The following is a 12,712-nucleotide window of genomic DNA, read 5'->3' as shown; positions in this document are numbered from 1 at the left end:
CATCAAAATTAAATCACAATCACTAGAATGAATGAGTAATCTACAGAATGTGAAGCAAAGCCCTTTTTTGTCATTTGTACATTAAATAGAGGATTAACGTCTAAAAATGATTTAAATCCAAACTTAAACACATAAAAAATCATGCAATCAATAAATGAGCTAATGATCCAAATAGATAACTCTCAATAAAAGACATACACATGGCAAATATACATGTGAAGCAATGTTCAATATCTTTGAACATTGCAGTATCTTTGAACTGTCAGAGATACACAATTTAAAACAGCTTTGAGCCAGTGACAGGTTAACCCGTCAGAATGGCTACAATTAAGACAGCAAAGACTGGTGAGGTTATGGGGGAAGAGATCTTTTACACAGCTGGAAGAAACATAAATGAAAGCAGCTACGAAGGAATCAATGTAGACGTTCCTCAGAAACCTGAAAATGGGACTCTAATATGTCCCAACTTTAGGTGTGTTACATACTTAAGAGATATAAGTCAACACACCACAAAGATACTTGTGCATGCACGTTTATTGCTGCTCTATTTTAATAACTGAGAAATGGAATCACCTTGGATGTCTACCAAAAGATGTATGGATGAAAGAAAGTAGTACATAGACACCACGGAAATTTAGGTAGCCATAAGGAATAATAAGTAGACACTGAAAGAAAAGGCATAGAGCTGCGGTCACTACGTTAAGAGAGATAAGCCACACTCGGAATGACAAATGCCGCACTTGCTTTCGTTTGCAAAATCTAGATGTAAATCTGTGTGTGTGCAAAGGTTATGAAAGTAGAATTGAAACTGCCCGGGAGAAGGGAGGGAACTAGTAAGCAAAAGGCATTGAGGATGCTGAAGGGGTGGAGGAAACGGGTGAATGAGAAAAAGTAGAATGACAAATGTGTGGAAATGCACCCATTCCTTTGGATGCTAACTGTAGGTTTAGATTATAGAAAAGAAAAACATAGATACATTGATTTCAGCCCAGAGCAAGTACCAATTCTAAAGGGATCAATGAGACTGGTAGTGGTCAGTGGAGCTCTTACAAGGCACAGAGTCTGTCTTCTTGCTGTCATAGTAAAGGATTCAGTGTCCAGTGGCAAGCAATGAATGGTAATAGTAACAGCTCTATTTATACTAACAGTGAGCTAGCTGATGACAAGGTACAAGGCCAGCTACTCCTAAAAGGCTATCTTTCTTGGGGCCTGATCCAAGGTGGCTTCTATGGGAGAACAGATGACTTCAGACTAGCATATAGCTTCTCACGGACAGAGGTTTACGGTCAAGTGATGAGTCTCTGGCCTTTGTCCCCGAGACAGAGGTACTTCTCAGGTCGGCAAGCATCAGGAGCAAAGACCGTCATTCCCTTGGCCTATGCCTGTCACTGATTGGTGTGTCTACATAAAGTTCCTGGCACATACACACTGGATTGACTAGAGCAGGGGGCTCCACTGTGGTTCTCCCACACATCATCAACCTTACAGTCATAAGAGAAAACACTGCTACTGATGCTTAGGGATGATTGGGGTCAGGACCTTTGTAGAGTAATTCACCCTGACCTTGATCAGCTCCCCATCAAAGCAAAGCCAATACCCACATATCTCTTGGAGCTCACAAGTCTGAAAGAGCTATCTGGGGTATTCTAGCCTTCACATGTTATGAATGTCTTTCAGAAAGCTCTGGCATCCCTGTAATGTCCTCATGGACAGAGTTCACTTTCAGTCCATTTAAATTCTTAAAGTAGTCACATTTATAAGGTAGATGATAGAAGATTCAAATATTGCCTTGTGCATGCCATCGCCACAGATCTGAAGGTATGGCTTCATCTGAAGAATCCCAGCAAACAACAAAACATAAAAACTCAGTTAAGGCTCAGTTAAGCAATTAAGCCAAGCCCATGAATACACTAAGGTTATCTTCTTCCCAAGAGCCCACAAAACAGGAGATTCTTATGAGCTATAACATGGGAAACTCTCAGTCTCTCTCATATCTTCTGCCACAGTGTATCAGCCTGACTTGTAGAGTTCACAGCTCCACAGGGTCTCCCCTGACCAAGGATGCAACAGCAGCTAAGCGCAGCTCTGACCACTTCCAGATCACCACTGGGCAATGGTGCAGTCCCGACTGTGCCACTGTGTTTCTTCATGTTTGGTCCAAACTCCTCCAATCAATCTTTGCAAAGTACTTATTCTACTTCCTAAGTAGGCCCTTCTTTATCTGTGGTGCGAGAGCTTACGCCCAAGCCCTGAGCCATGCAGGAAAGCGTTCTGTATCCACTGCAGGGCAGCAGGACCCTTCTCATATCTGCTGACAAATGATGCAGGGCTGACACACTGACAGAGTTTGGCCTGGAAGCTTGTCAGGGGCTTGTGGCACAGGTCTAGCTGCTTTCCCTTGTCTCCTATTAGGACTAATCTAGTCTCAAGCCTATGTGTCTCAGTCAGGGTTTCTATTCCTGCACAAACATCATGACCAAGAAGCAAGTTGGGGAGGAAAGGGTTTATTCAGTTTACACTTCCACATTGCTGTTGATCAACAGAGGAACTCAGGACTGGAACTCAAGCAGGTCAGGAAGCAGGAGCTGAAGCAGAGGCCATGGAGGGATGTTCCTTACTGGCTTGCTTCTCCTGGCTTGCTCAGCCTGCTCTCTTATAGAACCTAAGACTTCCAGCCCAGGGATGGCACCACACACAAGGGGCCCTACCCCCTTGATCACTAATTGAGAAAATGCCCCACAGCTGGATCTCATGGAGGCACTTCCCCAACTGAAGCTCCCTTCTCTGTGATAACTCCAGCCTGTGTCAAGTTGGCACACAAAACCAGCCAGTATACTGTCCTTTTCCTAATTCTATAATCAAATGACAAGTACTCAATCATGGTTAGTAGAAATGCAAGACCTCTGTCCCAGTGTCTGCGGGTGTCACAAGATGCCCTGTTGTACAGAAACTCGGAGAAGAAAGAACTTGAGCTTACAGTTACAGGGTACAGCTCATCACAGATTCCATCAAGCTGAGACAGAGGGGATGTCATCAGGCAGGGACTTGCACAGTCAGTCATACTGCACACACAGTCAAGAGCAGAAAGCAGTAAGTATCCATGGTCCCTTACTCTTAGATCGCTCTCTACACTTATGTAGCCCAGGATACTTGGCTCCAGGGGCCAGGGCCGGGGCCGGGGCCGGGGCCGAGGATGCTCTGCTTATGGACAGGTACAGCTCACCTGATTGAAGGAGGAGTCGCTGTCGGAGCAATTGTCCGTGCAGCTGCCGCTCTGCTCCTTCTGCTTTTTCCTCTGCCTGTCCTGACTCCGTGTCTCATCTTCCTCAAACTTGTTCATCATCGCCTCGACCACCACCATCATAATGTTCTTCAGGGAGTGCATCATTTCTTTATACCTTTAAATGCAAGGTACACATAGTATATGAGCTCAAGATACTCAGGTACATTTTTTTTCTGTGAAAAATGAAAAGAAAATTTAAGAACATAATGCTAACAAGGAAAAAAAATCTAAGGTTCTGTTTCATCAAAATGGCACAACAGGCTAGTGAAATGCCAGGGCTACACAGAAAAACCCTGTTTCAAAAAAACTAGAAAATTTAAAAAAGGAATTCCAAAAGTCTATGATTTCTTACAGCTGTTTTATCTGGAAATATGAAGTAATGTGGTAAAATCAATAAAGCTCTAAGCCAACCTTGCCCCGTGACATGCATTTCTATTACAAGTAACACAAGCAAATGTTCACATCACTCTTCCAGAAGCCAGGCTATGATACGAGCCTCATTCTCTCTCACTTCTCCACCTTCCTTCCTTCCTTTCTTTCTTCATGTCTACGGCACCCATAGCCCCAACTGAGACATTCTATTTTTTTCTCGGGATCTTAGTAGGAGTTAAGTAGTCAGTGGGTACTTTCCAAATAAAGCCACAGAAACAATTACAAATGGTGGCAGAAAACAGACTTAAAACTAAAAAATGTCTACATCCCCTCAGCTCTGCAAGTCTAAAAAATGTCTCCAAAGGAGATAACTTATAATTTTAAGATTTAATTTTACTTTAGAATTTTATGGTTATGAGTGTTCTGCCTGTATGTGTTTCTGTGTAACATGTGCATGCAGTGCCTCCGAGGATGGAAGGGAGCTGGGTTCCCTGGAACCACCCTGTGCACCATGACCTGCAAAGGAATGCCCCGTCAGAAGGAGGGAGGGAGGAAGGAAATTCTTCTGGTAACCATTAAGATCTGTCCATCAAAAGATGTTCTCACCGGGCATGGTGGCACATCCCTTTAATCCCAGCCCCCAAGAAGCAGAGAGAAGTATGTCTTTGAAAATTCAATGCTAGCCTGACCTACAGAGCAAGTTCCAGGACAGCCAGTGCTACAGAGTGAGGCCATGTCTCACAGAAACAAAAGGCTGTCCTTCCTGCCCTCAGTAGTCGGATAGGAGCTACACTCTGCTCTGGCACTCTCTGTGGTTAGGTATGCTTACATGTGCATCTGGATGTTTCCATTCCTTTAAAATTTACAATCTGCTGATTCAGCTGGATGTGCTGTGGTGTGCCTTGAATCCCCACTCTCCAAGTGGAGACAGGGGGATTCAGTTCAAACCTACTTCAAAAGGAAAGGAGAAAGAAAGAGAGATAGAAGGAGGGAGGGAGGAGTGGAGGGAGTGAAGGAGGGAGGAAGGAAGGAAGAGAAAAGGATGAAGAAGGGAGGGAAGGGGGGAGAAGGGAGGGAGAGACAGAGGGAGGAAGGGAAAATGAGGAGGCAGAAAGACAGACAGACAGTTTAGTAGTTTAATGAAGAAGTATAAAAAGTAAAACAAGAAGATTATTAAATCCATAGAATATCTGAAATTTCCATTTGCACATAAATGCTTTTAACAAGATTGTTTTAAAAACAGAACTATGAATTCTTCTGTAAAAACTTCCATGAAAATGGTCAGGAGAGAAAATAAGAGCAGTGATCTTTTAAAAACCTACGTAGCTGGTCATCAGTCTCGAGGGTTAAATGAACAGAAACACAGCAGCAGCTACTGGAGCTTTTAGAACGCAAATGGAAGCAGATACAGAATACAGACACCACCCAGACCTCCCTATAATGCTTCAAGAAACATTCCCATAAAGGCTGGAGAAATAAAAAGTTTCAAGAAAAGAAAACTCATCAACAATGGAAATCTGCCTATGTGCTTCCAAACTCATTAAGTAGCATGAACTATCTAAAAGGATGCTCTTGTATGTGCCAATATTGGAGAGATAAACAGCAAAATGTTTAACTAGGGAGATGGCTGGAATTATTACAATAAAAATGGACTGCTGCCACATGACCTTTGAGTAGTTTCTCAAGAACCACAAAAAATTACTTTTAAGAAAATAATACTCTGTACAACTTAAAGTCTATCATCCATAGTTCATAAGGCACAAGACAAACATTCATTAAGTCCTTTTAAATCTTTGAGAAGTCGTAACTGTCTTAAATTTTATATATGGATTAACTAAAGTAGAACAAGTTAAATAGCTTACCCAGAGATTTTTAAAAAAAAATAATTTCCTAATAGTGTCAAATAAAACTCTGTATTTATCATTAAAGGGCTTCCATTGTCTGACTAATTTTGTTAAGTATTCTTTTTGGAATAAGCTGCTAGACACAGACTACTAGGTATTAAAATACTACCCAAAGATCAACAGAACTATATTTTTCTCTAAAATAGAAATGAGAAATTCCAACTTTATGGGTCTTGCTCCATATGCTAATGGATTAAACTCGCTCTTAATATCTTTTTACTGCCACTTCATCCCAGTGGGTAACAACAGTAAATAGTTGTCACAAAAGAAACAGAACTCCTGTCCAGACGAGCTTTTGAAAGTTTAGTTTCAAAGTAAATTAGACTTCATGGTTTACAATATAGTAGATGATAAAATACTCAAGTATAAATTCCAGTATCTCTGCTACTGGGGTTGGCGAATTATTATCTTTGGTGGTTTAAATCAGAATAGTTCCTGTGAGCTCATATATTTAAGTCCTTGAACTCTAGTTGGTGGAATTTTTCACAGCAATAGAAAAGCACCTAAGACATTATTTTATTGATCTAAAGTGATTTTCCATTAAATAAATTTTAATGGAGCACATGCAGATTCTTTCTATTATACGTTACTTAAGGCTATTTTCATACTGTTGATACAATGTATAGTTAGAAAATCTAAAATACTTATTAGTGAAATACCAATGAAAGGAACCTGCCACCTGGGATGAGGACACCCACCAACCCCGCACTCATGTGCACCTGTGGAAACATTCATTTCTTTGGGGCTTATGTTTCGATGCTTCTCAATCACAGTTACTCATTACATATTTTGCCTAACATATTTCCTCCATATTTCCACTCAGCCTTTTGCATGGATCATAGCACTTATCCTACTGAACTGAACTGACACTATTGTATGCTCAATTTCTCTTTATACTATGGATTAGTAAAGGGTAGAAAACATCTTATTGGTCTTTACAGCATACCACATTGTAGTTGCTCATTCAATGAATGGAGAGTACTTGGCATATGGGGGTGGGGGGACTACTACTAAAGAAAATTTACTTTCAGCATCAATGTGCTTGCTTTTGCTAAAACTAAACTTGAGCCCAGATACATTAATAAAGAAAGGGGGTGGGTATCTCATAGTTTGAGAGATCACAAGTTTACACCAGTTTCTGCCTACCTCTAGTCAAGACTTCACCGCAAACAGCAAGAAAATAGCAAGACTATTTGAGAAAGGGATAGATAATATGACAAGACTAAATGTCAGCAGATAGAGAGGGGCAGTCTTACTCTTTATAAATTTCTTTCTCTGTGGCAAGCGTGCATTCTTGTTCATTCTCTTGCAAAAAATGAACTAGGGTACAAGAACTGCCCTAATCCGCTCTGAGACGGCTGTCTTCAATGACCTAATTTTCTTGTATTTAGCCTCTCTTCAGGGTTTTATCACCTCCTAATTCTGCCACAATGATGATTAAGCTTCTAACACTGCTACAGAATAAACCCTGAAAGTATTGTAATTTGTAACTTAAAACTATTAATAGTGGCAAATAAAATACTTTAATTAATAAGTATCTAAAATATACAAGACACTTTATAGGCATTAAGATACAGAAATAGAAAACAAACAAAAAAATCAGATAAAACTTTAACTTTGTAGAACACCCACCCTAGTGAGAAACACTGAAATAAGCAGAAGACAGATATAAATTGTACCCTTTAGTAGGAGGAAGCAAAATAAGGAAATAACTAGAACAGGGAAAGGTTATTGGTTTAAGCAGAACTGAGAACAGGTCTTGCAAAGACAACAGTGAACTAAGATGCCCCAAACTGAATACTAAGTCATGTGGTCTAGGAAAAGGGGCACTTTACCCAGCAAGGCAAACTGAAGACATGCCTGAGAGATGCGCCTACTGGACTGTTTAATAAGGAGCAAGATGAGCATAGTGGGAGATAATGGGAGAAGTATGGGAAACAAGGTGGCAAACAGCTTAGGAGCATGAGCAGGGAGCTCATGGCCAGCCTTGTGGGCAACACAGAGTCCTGGGTTTGCTCTCTACCAGTGGTTCTCAAGCTTCCTGATGCTGCGACCCTTTAATATAATTCCATGTGTTGTGGTGATCCCCACCACCACAAAATTATTTCTGTTGCTACTTCATAACTGCAATTTTACTGCCGTTATGAATTGTAATGTGAATATCTGATATGCAGGACATCTGATATATGGCCCCTGTGAAAGGCTTGTTCGACCCCAAAGAGGTAGTGTGACCCACAGGTTAAGAACCACTGCACTATAGGATGTGAGGGGCATAGCTTAGAGGCAGTGTCAAGAAGTCCTAATGAAGTATTATTGTGGATGGAGCAGCAGACCTGGAGGGAAGTGTGCTCCTAACATGCCTGGCTTGCTCAAGTGTTATTTGGGATCCAAAGGAACTACCAGGAAAGGACTTAGAACCTTTCCTACGTCCTGAAACCCCAGAACACTGAGGCTATAGGGACCAAGGGCTCCAGCTCCCCATCCCCCAACACAGCACCACCAGAGGGATCTGAGAACCTCACCTTTCAACTCATGTCACGTGCATCATTTCCGATGTTGTATAACTTCGACTTTCCTATATGCCTCGTTTTATGTTTCTCCACCCACTTTCCCCTTCAGATACATCTCCAGCATTCCCACATGTATCCCTCCCTCCTTTCTTCCATCGTATCCTCTACTCCATACTTCTTCATCCTAACCTCCCACAGCGTTAACAGTCTCTAAAGTCTATGGACCCCACCAGTATCCCAACTTTCCCTTCCTAGCTTCTTTAAACCACCTTAATGTTTTTCTTTTCAAAAGCAACCCAATACTAAATCCTTATGCTGATCTACCCTACTTCCCTCCCAATCCTAATCTTATTAACTAAAATCTTTCTGTACTGTCCTTGGGTGTTTATCCCACAGTGGTATTGAAAAAAAGGGGGAGCCTAATTTAATTGTCCAGCACTGCAGTAAAACAGCCGTGGTTGCTACTGCAGTTATTGTTCTATTCAAAAAAAGGAAAAAAAGAAACATAGAGTTTTGATCAGACATACTGAGCTCCTGAGCTGAGGAACTCTTTTTTAAATAATACACTCAATTCTGCCACATAAAAGTCAACTTCAAATGAAACACACACACACACACACACACATATGATGCAAAAAAAAACAAAAAACAAAAAACAAACCAAACACAGAAACATAAGAAACACCAAACATAACATGACCCTCCCAAAATCCACTTAGACTACAGCTGTGGTATATAATGAGAGTTAAAGGAAATCACTGAAAGAAACTCAACGGGATGACCAGAAACACATGTGTGGGTTCAAAGAAGATTTGCTAGTGATTGAGAATACAAAAAACTGAATGAAACAAAGAACGGAGTGCAAGCTATGACAAGAGAAATATAGCAACGAAACAGAAATGCTGAAGAAAAAGGAAATCTGAAATGCTGTAAATGGAAACCCTGGTAAATCAATTAAAGAGCTCTGTGCAAGCCGGGCGGTGGTGGCGCACGCCTTTAATCCCAGCACTTGGGAGGCAGAGGCAGGCGGATTTCTGAGTTCGAGGCCAGCCTGGTCTACAGAGTGAGTTCCAGGACAGCCAGGGCTACACGGAGAAACCCTGTCTCGAAAAAGCCAAAAAAAACAAAAAAACAAAAAAAAGAGCTCTGTGCAAAGTCCCCAAATAGGAAAGATCAAGGAAAGGACAGAATGTCTAAACTTGAACACAAAGTTGAGGAACTGCAGCCATCAAACTAGGCAAAAGATGAAATAACCATGAGTCCAGTGAGAAGCGCAAGATATGCACGACACTATTAAAAGACCAAACTTAAAGACAATAAATATAAAATGAAAAGATTCTAGTTATATATGCATAGGAAATGTTTCTTAGACTATCACAACAGAACACTGCACAGAATTAACAAAGGAGATGCCAATCCAGACAGACATAGGAGGTACTCAGGATACCTAATAAACAAGTCCAGAAGACAATATCATCATCATATTATAGCTCAAACACTAAATATGCAGAACAAAGAAATGAAAGGACAACATAAACCCCATTTGTCTCCACTTAAAAACCAGGACTGATTTTGAAAAGAAGGCCATAAGACACCAGCTCCGGAAACAGACCATAAAATCCAGAACAAGATCATAAAACCCCCTTCCAAAGAACAGCCTAGGGAAAATGACAAGAATGGGAAATATCTTCTCCCAAGATGGGTGATCTGTGCTGGGAAATCCTATCTCATCCTGTAGTCAAACATTCATGACATAGGAATGCACACCACTGACCACCTGGCACAAGATCCCTGTGACCTCCCCGGCACCCACCAATGAAGTTGTAGATTACCTAACCCACACTCTAAATACAGAAGAACTAACACAGTAGCCAATCAAAGTTATACTAATGTCACCACTTTGGCCCCTACCATGGTAGAGATTACATAATCCTTTTAGAGAGTTCCTTCCCCCCCCCCCACCGATATGAAGGCCTACAGGCCTTGGTTGGGGGGTGAGGGGTGCCACTTTGGAGAATGGCTGACCACAGTATGCTGGTTGTTTCTACAGAACAAAAGCTTTTTGCCTTTGCATACTATCTAAGGCTTCAGTGACTTTCAGACCCTTACAAAAGTATATTGAAAAATGACAGGAGAAAAACACCAAATCACAAAGACAAGCCCATCAGAACAGAAGCAGACTGCTCAACTAAAACATTAAATCCAGAAGGGCCTGGACAGATATACATTGAGTTCTCAAAAACAACTGCCAACACAGAACACTATAACCAGTGAAGCTATCTGTCATAACTGACAGGAAAAAAATAAAAATTTCCCATGGTTAAAAATAGGCTAAAGAAATTATGACCACTAAGACATTTCTCTAGAAAATACATAAAAGAACCCTTCTAACTGAAGAAAGAAAGAAAAAAAAAAAAGACCATGCACTATGCCACAATATAAACAACACTAGAATAGTAGCTGATAGTAGTTATTCAACTATAGCCATTCAACTAGAGGAAGAGAGGAAAAAAACAACACTACAAAAGGCAGAAATGAATAAATACTCTCAATAATAACTCTTGAGTATTATTCATCTAAATTTTCCAGTCAAAAGACACAAAGCAGTAGAGTGAATCAAAACTCAAGGGCATGCGCTTGCTGCCTCCGGGAAACACATCTCACCACACAGACAGACAATCATTGGGTGAAAGAATGGAAAAGGGCACATCAAGCACACGGAACTGGGATCTAAGCAGATGTCAGAGCTCTAAATGTCAGACAAAGCAGATATCAAACCGGAACTAATGGAAAGATACCTAACATCATTTCAGACTCATAAGGGAACAATCCATTAGAGACCATTATAACCTTAAACATCCATTCCCAGAACCAAGATGTTCTCAGTTTCATGAAATAAACCCTCTTAGATGCTAAGTCACAGATTAAGCCTGAACAATGGTAACAGGTGACTTCAACATCCCACTCTCAGCATGGATGGAACTTCCCGATAGCAACGTAAAAAAAAAAAAAAAAAAAAAAAAAAAAAAAAAAAAAAAAAAAACAGAAATAGCGAAACTAGATGGCATCATTGATCAAAGATGACTCCGTACATCAAATGGACTGATCAGGAATCTTCAGGACATTCAGTTCAAGTGCTGCAGAGAATACATTCTTCTCAGCAGCCAGTAGAACTTTTTCCAAAACAAATCACATATTAGGGCACAAAGCAAGACTCAACAACTACGGAAAAATTAAAACCATTCCTTGTCTTCTATCTGATCACAATGGAATGTGACCACAAATCAACAGCAATGAAAACCCTAGAAAATATACACCAACTCATGAAGATTAGACAACATACCACAGAATGATGAACAGGCTTTAAAGGAACTATAAAGGAAGCAAAAAACTCCCATAATAAAATAAAAATGAATAGACAACATACACACATACACACACACAGTATGCCATACAAATAAAGCTGTCCTAAAGTGTATAGTTATACGGACCTAAGTTAATAAATCATAGAGGTCTAAAATGAGTAATTTAATTATATACTTTATAAACCTAAAGAAGAAAAAGTTGAAATCAGTAGATGGAAAGAAATCATTATGATCAGAGAAGAGAGGTGCTCACCAGCTCTTACTCCTAACTAAAGAGCTATAGACAGCTGATGGCTGCTAGGTGACAAACAGTTTACATTACAGCTGCGAACCCTGGTAGGTTACCACGCTCTGGTGGATGGCCCTACACCCATCCATGGGCACCAATGAGTACATCTGATTGTACTGAATGGGGTTAAAAACAACAGGGACAAAAAGTTGGAAGGGTGAAAGACGAAGGGGGTATATCTGGGAGGACTTAGGAAGATAAATGGGGAAGATGTAATTTTATCATAAATTAATATGATAAAAATATATCATATGCATATATGAAATTCTCAGACAGTTAGTAAGAACATATTTTTAAAAGACCAGGGCAGAAATTAATAAAGTTAATATAAAGTTGTTCAAAAAATATACGATATTGACAAACCCTTAGCCAAACTAAACAAAAGAAAGACAAGACTCAATTTATTAGTTTTTATCTTGAAAACATCACATACTGAAATTGGAAAATGTAAAAGGAATGGATAAATTTCTAAATGCATGTGATGTACAAAATTAAACAAGATGAGTTAAACCATTTAAATGACTCTATAAGGAGCAATGAGGCTGAAAAAGTAATTTAAAATGTCCCCACTAATGAAAAGTTCAGACCCAGAAGGACTGATTTCGTAGAGGAATTCCATAAAACCTCGGAAGAAGAAATAACACCACTGCTTCTCAGACTAGTCCATAAAATAGGGAAGATGGGAACAATATCAGACTCTCGGCACTTACACATCCCAGAAAAGAAAGCATCTGTTGGAAATTGGTTCTAATGCTTTGATTTAATCGGGAATCTGCGAGTCCAAACCCTGATGGTTCCTGTTCCCAATTGGCTTTTGATCGATCAATGAAGAGCCAACGGCCAGTGGTTGGGCAAAAGAAGATGGGGTGAGACCTTTACATTTGCTAAAACAGAGAGGAGGAGGAAAAGGAGGATCGCCTTGATGTGGTGGGAGACAGATGAGACTTAGAGCCGCAGGAGAGAGAGCCAGTGAGCCATGTAAGAATTTG

The 12,712-nt window shown here is 40.3% G+C and overlaps 1 protein-coding gene across 2 annotated transcripts in view; it reads right to left on the bottom strand.

The window, feature by feature from the left end:
* Positions 1–12,712, bottom strand: part of Tbc1d32 (TBC1 domain family member 32) — a 223,553-nt gene that overhangs the window by 205,494 nt on the left and 5,347 nt on the right. For both annotated transcript variants that reach the window (XM_031348714.1, XM_031348713.1), the window contains exon 3: positions 3,224–3,398. In XM_031348714.1, coding sequence (XP_031204574.1) covers positions 3,224–3,398 — 175 coding nt within the window. The remainder of the gene's footprint in view (positions 1–3,223; positions 3,399–12,712) is intronic.

Source organism: Mastomys coucha, unplaced genomic scaffold, assembly GCF_008632895.1.
Source record: "Mastomys coucha isolate ucsf_1 unplaced genomic scaffold, UCSF_Mcou_1 pScaffold3, whole genome shotgun sequence".
NCBI classification, from domain to species: Eukaryota; Metazoa; Chordata; class Mammalia; order Rodentia; family Muridae; genus Mastomys; species Mastomys coucha.
Note: the sequence above shows the minus strand (reverse complement) of the source record. Positions and strands in the feature narration are given on the sequence as shown.